The 12,645-nt window shown below is 36.9% G+C and overlaps 1 protein-coding gene across 1 annotated transcript; it reads left to right on the top strand.

The window, feature by feature from the left end:
- The first annotated feature begins 200 nt into the window (after window positions 1-200).
- On the top strand, window positions 201-12,612 carry AREG (amphiregulin). The gene is made up of 6 exons (XM_089663701.1): window positions 201-374; window positions 4,270-4,470; window positions 9,024-9,234; window positions 10,011-10,169; window positions 11,554-11,652; window positions 12,421-12,612. The coding sequence occupies exons 1-5, from the start codon at window positions 290-292 to the stop codon at window positions 11,642-11,644; spliced, it is 747 nt and encodes a 248-aa protein (XP_089519827.1). The 5' UTR covers window positions 201-289; the 3' UTR covers window positions 11,645-11,652; window positions 12,421-12,612.
- The last annotated feature ends 33 nt before the right edge of the window (window positions 12,613-12,645 follow it).

The following is a 12,645-nucleotide window of genomic DNA, read 5'->3' as shown; positions in this document are numbered from 1 at the left end:
CTGCAACTTTTTAAGAATACTCAATTTTCATCTAAAGGCATAACTTTTAGAAAAAAATCTCAGACATATAAAAGTACAGTTGGCCTGTGTCATCTGCCTACCTGTTTCCTATGACGAAGCTGAGCCTTACTCCTCCCATGACACACCACCCTTCCCTTTCTACATAATAAATGGCATAGCTTGCTGCACTTCACTCTGAGCTCAGCTGGAGCAGCTAGAACATTGCAAAGCTCGCTCTGACACAAGGCATTCCACTCTGCCCTAAGCCAGGAGCTCAGCTATCTACAACATGCCTCATTACAGAAGAATCCACTGCTCAGCAATGCCTTCCCTGTCACAGCTCCTAGTGTGGACCACTTTACTGCTCTCCATAGGTAAGTGCACTTTGGACAATACATTAACAACTTCAGTGTCTTGTTCTGGCTTCTGCTGGATTGCTAGTATTCTTTTATTTCCTTTTTTATTTTGTTTCTCATTTTTATTTCTGATAATAATGGAAACTGGCAGGTGATAGAAATATTTAGATTTTTTTTTCATTGTTAATTTTATTTCTCTAGTATCTAGTGGTCTATAAGCATTATTTACACAGAATCACAAATGAATAATTTTGTTTCATTGAACTTGGGCTGCAAAGGCGATTATCATTTTCAAAGAGTCTAAAAACTTTTTGTAGTTCTTGTTAGTACAGGAAACTGCTGAGCAATTGATGAGAGATACAGGTGACACAAGAGAGAGAGGATTAGCCGAATGTTTATTTTTTTTTCTTGTAATGCTACCCCCAACCCTGGTTTATTGGAGAAAAATGATGGCAAATTAAAGCCGGACGTATTTTATTGTACAATTTCTGTACAATCTCCTTTAGATTTACTTTTAACTATGATGTGCAAGGGTCTGCCTGATTGGATACAAATTAAAAGTAATGTTTAGGTTTGACCTCATAATATATGCTTTTTGGTAAATCTAAAGGACAATTGTACAATAGGATTGTATGATGTATGGCCAGTTTAACACAGAGTCATCTGAATGCTTCTATGTGCTCTATAGAAGCATCTACAGATACTTTATAGACATATTATTCAGAAAAGTGACTGTCATCTCAATTCATTGGGCACTTAAGCTCACCACACACATTACAATCTGATTGTACAATCTCATATAGATGTTTCAACAAATATGTAATGCAAAGGCCTTCCGGATTGCATACAAATTCGATAGTTTAGGTAGGTCTTCATATGACATTTTGGTAGGTCTCACGTTGGTCTAAAGTTTTGGTTTTGGTAGGTCTAAAGTTGGTCTAAAGTTTTGGCTTTGGTAGGTCTAAAGGTTTGGCTTTGGTAGGTCTAAAGTTTTGGTTTTGGTAGGTCTAAAGTTGGTCTAAAGTTTTGGTTTTGGTAGGTCTAAAGTTGGTCTAAAGTTTGGTTTTGATAGGTCTAAAGTTGGTCTAAAGTTTTGGTTTCAGTCGGTCTAAAGTTGATTGTACATAGATTGTGTAGTCAAATTGTAATGTGTATGGTGAGCCTTAAAGTCTCATCAGATTAATATCATTAGACATCTATGGATAATTTATAGGCATATCATTCAGAAACTTTACTGTCATCTCAGAGTAATAGACACAGTGTGAACAGGCACTTAACCCAATAATCTCTTGAATAAGCAATACATCTCTTCCTCCCATTCATGCCTATGCAGCAGATTAATCACTAATATTTTCTGCTGCAAAAATGATATTGCAGCATTGTATAACTGGGGAAAGATTGATCACCTCTGCGCGCTTTGATCTCCTGCAATTTATTTAACACAACTAAAGAATGACACATTTACGTAGCTGAGGACGTAGCCAGAGCATTAGCCTGAGATAAGTAAGCTAATATGCTGAAACTTGCAGCATGTCCGAGCATGTCAGGAATATGTAAGGAGGAAGGCATGTCAGTGGATGGAGGATAAATCACCAACAAGATTATGAATGAACCAAACCCCCAGCACACTGGCAAGGAAATAGGACATCTGTTTGGTGTGTCATAATGATAAATATAAGACCAAAGACCACAGAAGGGATCTTTTAGTTTAGTGTGTTTAGGTTTATACAGTAAATATAAGATCAGAGAGCAAGCAAGGGATCTTTTATTTGTGAAATGTTTATAAATATAAGATAAAAGATCCCTGAAGGAATCTTTTGCATAACCACATACAGTCTCATCTTCTGATTGTTGTCTATGAGCACTGTGGGTCCGAGGAAAGTTTTTGCAGAGGCTCTGGACACTGTAAAGCCCTTTTTTTTCAAGACCCCTGAAGGCATCTTTTTAATGTCTCAACTAGCTCACATTTTACAATTTTTAATGTCTCAACTAGTTCACATTTTACAGTTTTTAATGTCTCAACTAGTTCACATTTTACAATTTTTTAATGTATCAACTTGCTCACATATTACAGTTTTCCAAAACTGTATAAGATGAGGTCAAACCTAAACACTTTCAATTTGTATGTAATCACAAAGGCCCTTGCACTACATAGCTGAAGGTAAATCTAAAGGAAATTGAATAAGAAAATTGTATAGTGTATGGCCAGGGTACGTTTGCTTGTTCTACAAGGAATAATTTGTGAAGTTAAGTTACTTAGGAACTCAAATTATTGTATTCAGCTAAGATTAGAAATGACTGTTGATTGGTCCCAATGGAGTACTGTACTTTGCATTTTGGTCTTACTATTCTCTTATTAATTCAGCAAGAAAAAGTCGAAGCAATTTCATTTTTGTATGTTGTTTACGGGATTGGATTCCTTGGATTGCAGCAGTATGTGCTAATATTTAGCTCTTTGTGTCACATTACTGAGTAAGACTGAAAAAATGCAAGTTGTGTTTTTTTTAGGAGCCTCTAAAAATTCAGAGATATAATGCATAACTGAAATAGTTTTGTGTTGGAACCTAAAAATCTGCCATTGTGCTTCTGCTAATGTTACATATAGGAAATGCTGGTTATGTTAGACTATAAGCACTTAAAGTGGGAGTAAAGCACCACAAAAATGCCCCCAGGAGCTATTTGCTATCATTTACAAGTATGCACTGCATATTTGCACATTAAGGCAAACCTACCCAGCAAAGTGATCACTTCCAGCGCTGCCATGTCTCTACTCCCCTCCACAGCTGGCACTTCCATCTTCATCCAGTCTACTTCCCGTGTTGGAGTCTTCAGCCTCTTGACTGGTCAGGCTGGTGTGACATACCTCCTGCACATGTGCACAGAAGTTACTTCGTCCTGACACAGAATTGTGCCAAGACTGTACACTGAGCTGCATGTGCACGGCAGGTGTGGAAAAGCATTTATAACAGAAGAGGCATATAGTGCCTACCTGTTATTATTTATTTATTACCTGCTGGTTGTTTTTGAAAAAATTTAGTTTGCTTCTATCGTAGATTAGGTTCACACTAGCTGTGCTGGAAATGTACAATTAATGCACGTTTCTTGAACCACATTCAAAACGCACTGTAGTTGCGACCTGAAGCGAACGCCAATGTTAAATTAATGACACCATGCAATCCAGTTGCAGTGCATTTCCAAAAGTAGTGCATGCACTATGTTTGGTGCGATGCAGTGCAATTTGAGACCATTCAGAATGAATGGACTCAAATCACACTGTGCTGAATCACATGCAAATCAATCAAGAGTAAGTCTGCACTTTCTCTCTGTTTTTGTGTGGGTCTCTTCTAGCTGCCCTGGTTTCCTTCAATAAATCAAAAACATAATCCGGTTTATTTACTAAAACTGGACAGTGCAAAATCTGGTGCAGCTCTGCAAAGAAACCAATCAGCTTCCAGGTTATATTTGTAAAGCTTAATTGAACAAGCTGAAGTTAGAAGCTGATTGGATACCATGCACAGCTGCATCAGATTCTGAGTGCACTGGTTTTAGTAAATCCACCCCACTGGTTGGTTAATTGTCTTGAACCCAAATTAGCATCAGTGTGCGTAAATGGGGAATGATAGCTTGCAAGCTCCTTCGGGTGACAGGAATTGATTTGGTTCTATGCACTCTGTGTAATATTATATAAACACTAAATTGACAAATAAGGTAGATAGTATTGATGCTGAATGGAGTATTTGACACTAAACTTCTCTTCTAGTAATTTGTTTAAGCTTATTTTTTTTTAAATAATTTTATTCAATTTTGGAAGTTCTAGATTTTATTTTACACCTTAATTGTATTTAGAGAAACATATACACTACCAATTACTAAAAATAATGGATTTCTCAGTAATTCTTTTTTCAATCTACAGCAAACAGAAGCAAAGTGCATGGTGTTGTATTAACAACCACTGAGCCTAATGCTAGTGTGACAGTGCCTGGAGAAGGAGATGGCCTTTCTGACGCTACGAAGGAATTTTACGACCTGGACCATGAAGAAGAGGGCGACGATGAAGATAATGACGAACACATCCCAGTGAAAAGCTTCTTCATAGACGATGATTCTATACTTGGTAAGTGGGTGGAAGTATCTATAGGTTTAACATTGCTTCTATATGCTGTAATTAGCTAAATCTAACATACTTTACATTGAGTTTTATAATACTTCCTTGCCGATTCAGGCTGAGTAAAATCTGAGGCAGCAGTAAAAGAAATCACTGAACAAGGTGTTTAAATTACGTGCGTATAATGCAGGTAATGCCTGTATGAACTTGTTAAAAGCCTAGGAGTAAGAGCAATAAACTAAGAAATGGTATGCATTATGTCATTTCTAGCTTGGCTCTCACTGGACACGCAACTCTGTACTTTAAAATATATAACCAGATTATGAATCAGAGTACAAAAAAGATATTGGGGGGATTTACTAAAACTGGAGTGGGCAACATCTGGTGCAGCTGCACCAGTTTCTGAATGCTCCAGTTTTAGTGAATCTACCCCAATGTGTGGCCCATAGACACCAGTTCAAATTCACCATTTTTTCTTCCATTTCGAATCACAAAATAGGAACTCCAATCTGATTGGTTACCCTAAACAACCCAATTTTGCATTCCCTGTAGTCTTTATAACTGACACCCAGATTTTTTATTTTCAACGGCTAGATAAATAAAAATAAGGTTTTCAATGTAGAAAAAACGTCTAAAGAATACCTGTCTTGAGGGAAATACGGAAACTGCCATTTCTGACTTTCTATTAAAATATCCTAGTATCTGGGCTGTTATTTATTACAGGTACTTATATAGTGTTGTCAATTTACACAGCACTTTTGCATATATATTGTGCATTCACATCAGTCCCTAACCCTCATGGGGGTATACAATCTAAGGTCCCTAACTCACATTCATACATACACATACTAGGGACAATTTAGACAGGATCCAATTCACCTACCAGAGTGTGAGAGGAAACCCACGCAGGCACAGGGAGAACATGCAAACTCCAAGCAGGTGGTGCTGTGGTTGGGATTCGAACCAACAACCTGCGTACTGCCAGACGAAAGTGCTAACCATTTAGCCACCATGCTGCCCACATTGAGCTAATAGATTTAATACTTTATTATTATGACCCAGATCAAGTATGCTAATCGGTAGTTTTGATTGGAGAATAGACAGTGGTACTTATCTACGATAAATGCCTGTTCTGCATCAATGATTCACTGTGCTGAAGCCAGAGAATCACCATGACAGCAAGGAAACATGCATTCTCAGAAGGAGAAGCCAGCAACGCAAACATGTCTCTCTTTTTTTGGCCCGATTGTTATTAATTAGCAAACTTGTTATTAAAGCAAACATATTTTTTTAAATAAAAGTCAAGCATATGTAGACACAAGCAATTGATGAGAAACAAGAATAATTCAATTCTTTGAAAAAGTATATGACACTTACTTCTGCCTACGCAAAATATGTCTACAAACCGAGAACTCTGCAGTAATAATATTTAGAATCTACTTTTATTATTACACTGTATCAGAAAGTCTGCTCTCCGTCATTTAATGATCTGGAGCTGTGTGGGCCCAGAACACATTGCAGAGGTTTGTGGCACTGCCAGGAGTGAATCATATAATGGAACACTTACTTGTCTGCATCTGGGACACCATGTGTCTAACATTTGTTTTTTTTTTATGTGGATTTAAACTGCTATAGCTAAAGTAACCACTGCAATCATTTCTACATGTAATAAATTCTTACTGTATGACAAAAGCTATGCAATATACTTCTGTGTATAAATCTATGAAAATAGGAATGATAAATAGCAGTGAGAAATCTCAGATATAAAGAGGGAGAATCACTCTTTGGGATCCTCAAATAATAAGATAGGGTGTCTTTTGCATAAGCATCTGTTGCTTTAGGCAAACTGCATTTACATAGATTAGAACTTTCTTAGGCATATGTCATTTTCACATCTTTGGAACTAAATGTTTAAGAAGTGAAGGAACCCTTTAAAAACACATTTTAGGGACTGTGAATTTCTCTGAAAATAATTATATACTTGCTTTCTAGCATGCATCACTTTTAATAAAGCGTCTTAGTGGTATCTAGTATACTAAGAGGTCAGTTTCCAGAGTGTACCAGTTATCACATCCTAACATAATGCTGTCTGAGGATAATTGTTAGGATCTAGGAGGTGCTTAGGATTCTAGGATCATTGCCTGTTGTATGCTGCACTAGCATAAAACAATTGAAAGTTGAAATCCATAACAATGAGTACCTGTTCTGGAATTTAAGTATGAGGGAGAGTTCCCAAGTTGGGTGTACTATAGAAATCTAAAGAGCTGGGTGGAAAATTGTTGATTGATCAGCGACTGCATCCAATCAGGTGTGGCCACTGTTCAGGTATACTGACAGGTTCTGCCTGAAGCTGTCAAAATACAATAGATACCTCCATCTGCATTGTCTAACGTGGATGGGGGAATCTGTTAGATTATTGTCATTGAACACAAATATTCTATGCATGCATACCCAGCTTTAGCAGATTTACACATGGCAGGAACCAATGCAAGGTTGGTCAGTCTTCAGAACTTCTAGCAGTTGGATCATAAGAAGCTTAGTTTATTCTACAAATCTTTTGGCAAGTAAAGCATTTACCATTCCTGCATTTTAACTATAATAGCCTATTGGGTTGGAATTATCCCTTTATTAACATCAAACCAGAAGCGGCTAGCACTGTAAATCTTAATTTATGAGCGTCCATCAAATGTCCTGAAAGATATTAGGCTGCGGGGGAGCATAGTGATATAGTAAACCATAGTGAACATACAAGATTACTGTGTTTGAATGCCAATGAAGGGAAATAGCTGAGTGTTTAAAGCCTCACCTTAGTGACTCAACGCATGTTAATGAAACGTGTCTAGCACAATCTCCCAGTGACATGACCTCCTCCCAACCCTGCCTCCAGGGCTTATGTGTACACAGTTTTTAGTCATTCCTGAAAAAGTGACACTTCCGATGGAGAGGAATTCCAATAAAGACTAGTAGCTTGGGGGGAAGGGGTCTCGTTAGACGCTATGTATGTTCCCAGAGGCATTTGTGAGAGCTAGGTATGGAAGCAAGTTATTTAGTAGAAATCCAACTTATATTAATCATCATGTTGCATAGGAGGAAAATTATAAGGACACAATCATATACCGGTAATTTCTGATAGGCAATTAATAACTGATGTTACAGATCTCTTACAGTAGTTACATACAGTATACTGACAAAAAATGTTAAAGTCTGCAAAAGCATTACTTTCAGAAACAAACAATTTGAATTGGCTGGAACATTTTCAATTAGCTTGAATTGACTGGATTTTCTGTATATTGTCACAAAATACAAAAGCCTATGTTATTTAAGTCATTATAAAACAGATTTGAGTCTACTACTTTTAGTAAAGAAAGAACTTAAAGTGGTTGTAAACTCTGTTTTTTAATTTTACCTATACGTAAGCTTATAATAAAGCTTACCTGTAGGTAAAATGAATATCTCCTAAATGTGCACCGCTTAGGAGATATTCTCTCTTCATTTAATCCGGCGCATGCGCTCTGAAGGAATGGCATACCCATGACGTCCCTTGAGAGCTGTCTGCCGTGGCCTGGGACGTCTTCGCAGCCCGGCCTGTTAGGATGCCACAGCTCATGAATCCGGAAGGAAGACAGGTGAAGATGGAAGCCTCTACAGCGGTGACAGTGCGCCAATGGAGGGCTGTGTTTAAATTATGTTTTACATAATGTGCTAGTATGCGATCCATAATAGGACATTATGACATTACCTTGTAAGGGACATTTTTTGTCTGTGGTTTACTACCGCTTTAAAGGAAATGTGTGGTTAGTGAAACAAAGGATTGTTTTACTAAAACTGGAGAACACAAAATCTGGTTCAGATGTGCATGGTAGCCAGTTAGCTTCTAACTTCAGCACGTTTATTTAAGCTTTGGCTAAAAATGCTGGAAGCTGATTGGTTTCTATGCAGAGCTTCTCCAGATTTTGCAGTGTTCACTTTTAGTAAATCAACCCCAAAGTTTGCCATTTCCAGACTCCATCAACGCAATGATGTTGGCATTTGTTCCAGGTTAGTGGCACATAAAGTTTTAAAGCCACTGAGTTAACATTAGCCAGACAACTAGCATTTTTCAAAGGCGATGGTAGCCTGCATTTCATCTCAGTAAGGGTTCCCTGTATAGTTATCAGATGACAATTGAAGGTTTGGACACTGAGTGATTATTGATGTATGTTTACCATTCTGAATTTACTGAAGTATGCATGCTTGGAATGAAAAATCTGGTCTATGATAAATGCTTCTGACTATGTATGTAATGTTTATTTATACAGAACACCCAGTTCAGAAAGGGTTTGATGTATGCCTGCATAGCTATGTCTTCGAAGGATTTAGATTCCCAAGCTGAGAAATTCTCCCTTACCATATGAGGGCTCCTTAACAATCTGAGAAAATACCTATTAATAATTAATTAATGTTAATAAAGACATAATTAATGTTAATAAAGCAACCATGCTGAAAATAATGTTAAAATCTTTTGCGTCTACTACTTCCTAACAAATACTAATAATACTAACTGATTTTTTTTCACTTACCAGTGCAACCAGTAATCAAGCCTGAAAATACAGAGACATCGACTGTTACAACAAGCAAGAAAGGTGAAAAGAAAAATGGAGACAAGAAGAAGAAAAAGGGATCAAAAAAGGGAAATAAGAAGAAGAAGCAGAATCCCTGCCTAACCACACATAAGAACTTCTGCATACATGGCGAATGTAGATTCCTGGAAAAGGTCCCAGAAGTCTCATGCAAGTGAGTTTTGTAGTTTTAGGATCTGTTTGGAGTCAACTACTGCACCCTTATATCTCTTACGATTCTAGCGTTCACATCTCTACACTATAGTTCCTTTTTTTCTATGTCGCTCCCTTTTTCTGCTGCTACAGTAGTGTTCTGGTATGACCAAACTCATTCTCTTGCATTCTTCATAATTTAAATTACTGTAGGTCCATAATTGAATCTTTGTAATTGCTGGTGTGCATGTCCACAAACTCAAGTGTTGGAGATTTTACCTACAGAGCCCTTGGAAGACATAAATACCAGTGATTCATCTTTTGATCATGAAGATTATTTAAGGAAGAGCTATTCAAATGTATTCAGTATCAGTGTAAAGGGCAGTAAGCCATACTTTAGATGTCATGACTTCTTTTTGTACTGATCTACTGATTCAGCCTATTAGTCTTGCCTATAATAACATCATTCCTTTTTGTGAGCAAAAGGGCCTTCCTTTATAGTTTAAGCCTCACACTTTCTGTACGTGAATAGCTGCTTATAAAAAAAATGAATGTGAAAGCAGTTAATGAATACACTCTGCTTTTCCTAGAATGTAATGTGGAGATGAGATCACACTGCATTCCATGGATGACAAACCTTTGGAACTGTGCTATGTCTTTGTGAAATTCTATTTTAGGCAGTGCCTTGTTAGAGCCTTTTCTTATGTCCACAATAACCCTAACCTTTGTCTGGAAAGCTTTTAGTGCTGTATAGAGTATGTATGGAGTGTTAACGTAAAGGTTTTTATCTTTCCTTAGATGCCAGAAAAACTTCTTTGGTGAGCGGTGCAGCGAACAGTCTATGACATCTGCAAAAGAAAAACTTAGCGACATAACCACAACAACAGTATTAGCAGTTATCGCTGTCCTGCTATCAACTCTTAGCATTGCTGCCATCATCATCATCATTGTAGTACAGTAAGTAGGATACACCCATTTTCATTGTTTCTTTTGAGAAATAAGTGCAACAAGGCTATGTGTAACTTCCAATTGTTTACAGTAAAAAAAGGAACATGACATTTAAACCTTGTCCCTAGATAAGATAGTGAAAGCCAGTGTGGAAAAGAATGGATAGCACAAAATTTGAGGGAGAGATAATCAAGATCATGTACAAGTCAAGGAAAGCAGGAGGTAAAGATGCCTCTGATGTGCCAAAAAACCACCCACAATGTGACCAGATTAGGAAAAAATCACTTCCTTTTTTAAGCACTAGCCTTCTAGTTCCATGTACCTGGATTGGTGTGCCAAAGCAGGAATCGGTAAAAGATAAGATCCTTTTCACAAAGGCATGCCGATAATCTGTTTTTGACCAGTGACTGCACAGATCAACAACGAACTCCAATGTATTCCTGTGGGTGGTTGGATGTAAGTTGACCTATTTCCGCTTATATCCATCCACATCTGGGTCTGTTCAGGTTCGTTAAGCTGAACTCAATTAGTTTGTGTTCATGTCCACTTTTACTGACCTGATGTGGGTGGATAAATATGCAGACACACATCCTTTTACCTCTGGCCAAAAATAGGGATTATATGGGTCTCTTTTTCCTTTCCTTCCTTTCCTTTTTCCTTCTTCATAAGATAAAGGAAAATTCAGAAAGGACACAGATGCCACAAATGTCACATCTGTTTCTCTTCTAAACTGATACTACAGGGGTTCAGCCCAGGATTCCCTGCTGAGCCAGAATGGAGGGTGCCCATGTGAAAATGGTCTTATAGTTTTAAGGCCTGATTTTTCTCATTTTGTAAAGCGCTGCGCAAACTGTTGGCGCTATATAAATCCTGTATAATAATATAATAATAATAATTTACTAAAGTGGAATGTAGGGTACAATTAACTTGCGAATATACAATATACCTCACTTCACATTTTAGTATATCAGATCTAAAGTCTTCATAAAACCTACTTAACATTCATTCAAATCCTAACTCCAGACAGTACATTTTCTGTTTTGGATGGAGTGTGGTTAGATCAGGTTTTAATTTCTGTTAAAATTTAGATCAGGTTTTAACATATGTTTGAATTTAGATCAGCATCTTAATTTTATCGGTGACCCAGTTAGGTACATCATCTCCCACTTCCTGTCCAAGAAAAGAAATGGAGAGACCAGTTGTCACCAAGACAGGAAGGCAGTGAGAGCAATAAAATATTTTCAGACAATATTTGATCTCTAACAAAATTTCTTATGTAAAATCCTTGTTTTATCTTTTTCTGCTCATGTGTTTTGATTGCAAACCAGTGAGTGAAAATGCTCTGGTTATGGTGCTTATGAGTAGTACTAATTTGGATATTGTTCTTTTTTAGCACACGAAGGAAATATTCATCCTATCATTATGAAGCAGAGGAAAAAAAGAAATTAGGACAAGAAAATGGAAGTGATGAAGTTGAGGTTTGAAGGAAATGGTGAGTATTTTAATATGAAATTTCTGCCTGGCAGCACTAGGGTTGTCGGTTCAAATCCCAACCATGGCACTACCTGCCTAGAGTTTGCATGTTTCCTCCCGACTCCAAAGACATGCTGGTAGTTTAATTGGCTCCTGTCTAAATTGGCCCTAGTATGTGTATATATGAATGTGTGTTAGGGACCTTAGGTTGTGTGCTCCTTGAGGGTTTGGGACCGATGTGATTGTAAAATATATGTAAAGCACTGCATAAATTGACAGCACTATATAAGTACCTGTAATAAATAATATGAAACGTTTAATACTGTATTTCATTGTCCTTTGTCATAGTTTCCTTGGCCCTTTACAGTCAATGTTATATTTTGGCAGAATGAAAAACTTTAAAACTTCATGCCCCTATTCACCCCATTCTGTAGTTTGATTGCATTAGATTTCTGAAGCAGGGAAAAGGTTAGTTTTTCTTCATGCAGGACTTCCTTAATGATGGAGGTTTCAGCTTTGTCAAAAAAAGAGGAGAACCACATGCAGAATAAAAAAGAAAAACAAAAATTTTTAGATCTGTGACAAATATACTGCAAAATGAGGGTATAAATGCTGCAGTTTAATAATGTCATTAAATGTATCCATCACTTTCATGTTACTAGCATGAAAAAAAACCTGACTAGTAACTCCGTTAATAAACAATCATACATGTTAATTTTATTCTGTCACACTGGAAAATAGGTCCCAAGAAACTGAAATAACATGTTTTTTTTTTTCTTGTTTTTAGGTTGCGCTCTGAATTCTAAAGAAGCACTGCCATGCAATGTGACCCTGAATATAATATATTTTTTTATTGCCATAATTTATTTTTATTTAATATTTTTAATGTTCTGTTGTATGTGTATACTTAAAATTATTGTTAATATTATTGTTATTATTATTATTATTACTACTACAGTAAATGTTTTTTTATATAAAAGTTCCTTTTGTTTTGTGGCTTAATTATCAGGTG

The sequence above is a fragment of the Staurois parvus genome, unplaced genomic scaffold (assembly GCF_062004578.1).
Source record: "Staurois parvus isolate SC_StPar_1 unplaced genomic scaffold, SC_StPar_1.0 ptg000044l, whole genome shotgun sequence".
Taxonomy (NCBI): domain Eukaryota; kingdom Metazoa; phylum Chordata; class Amphibia; order Anura; family Ranidae; genus Staurois; species Staurois parvus.
Note: the sequence above shows the minus strand (reverse complement) of the source record. Positions and strands in the feature narration are given on the sequence as shown.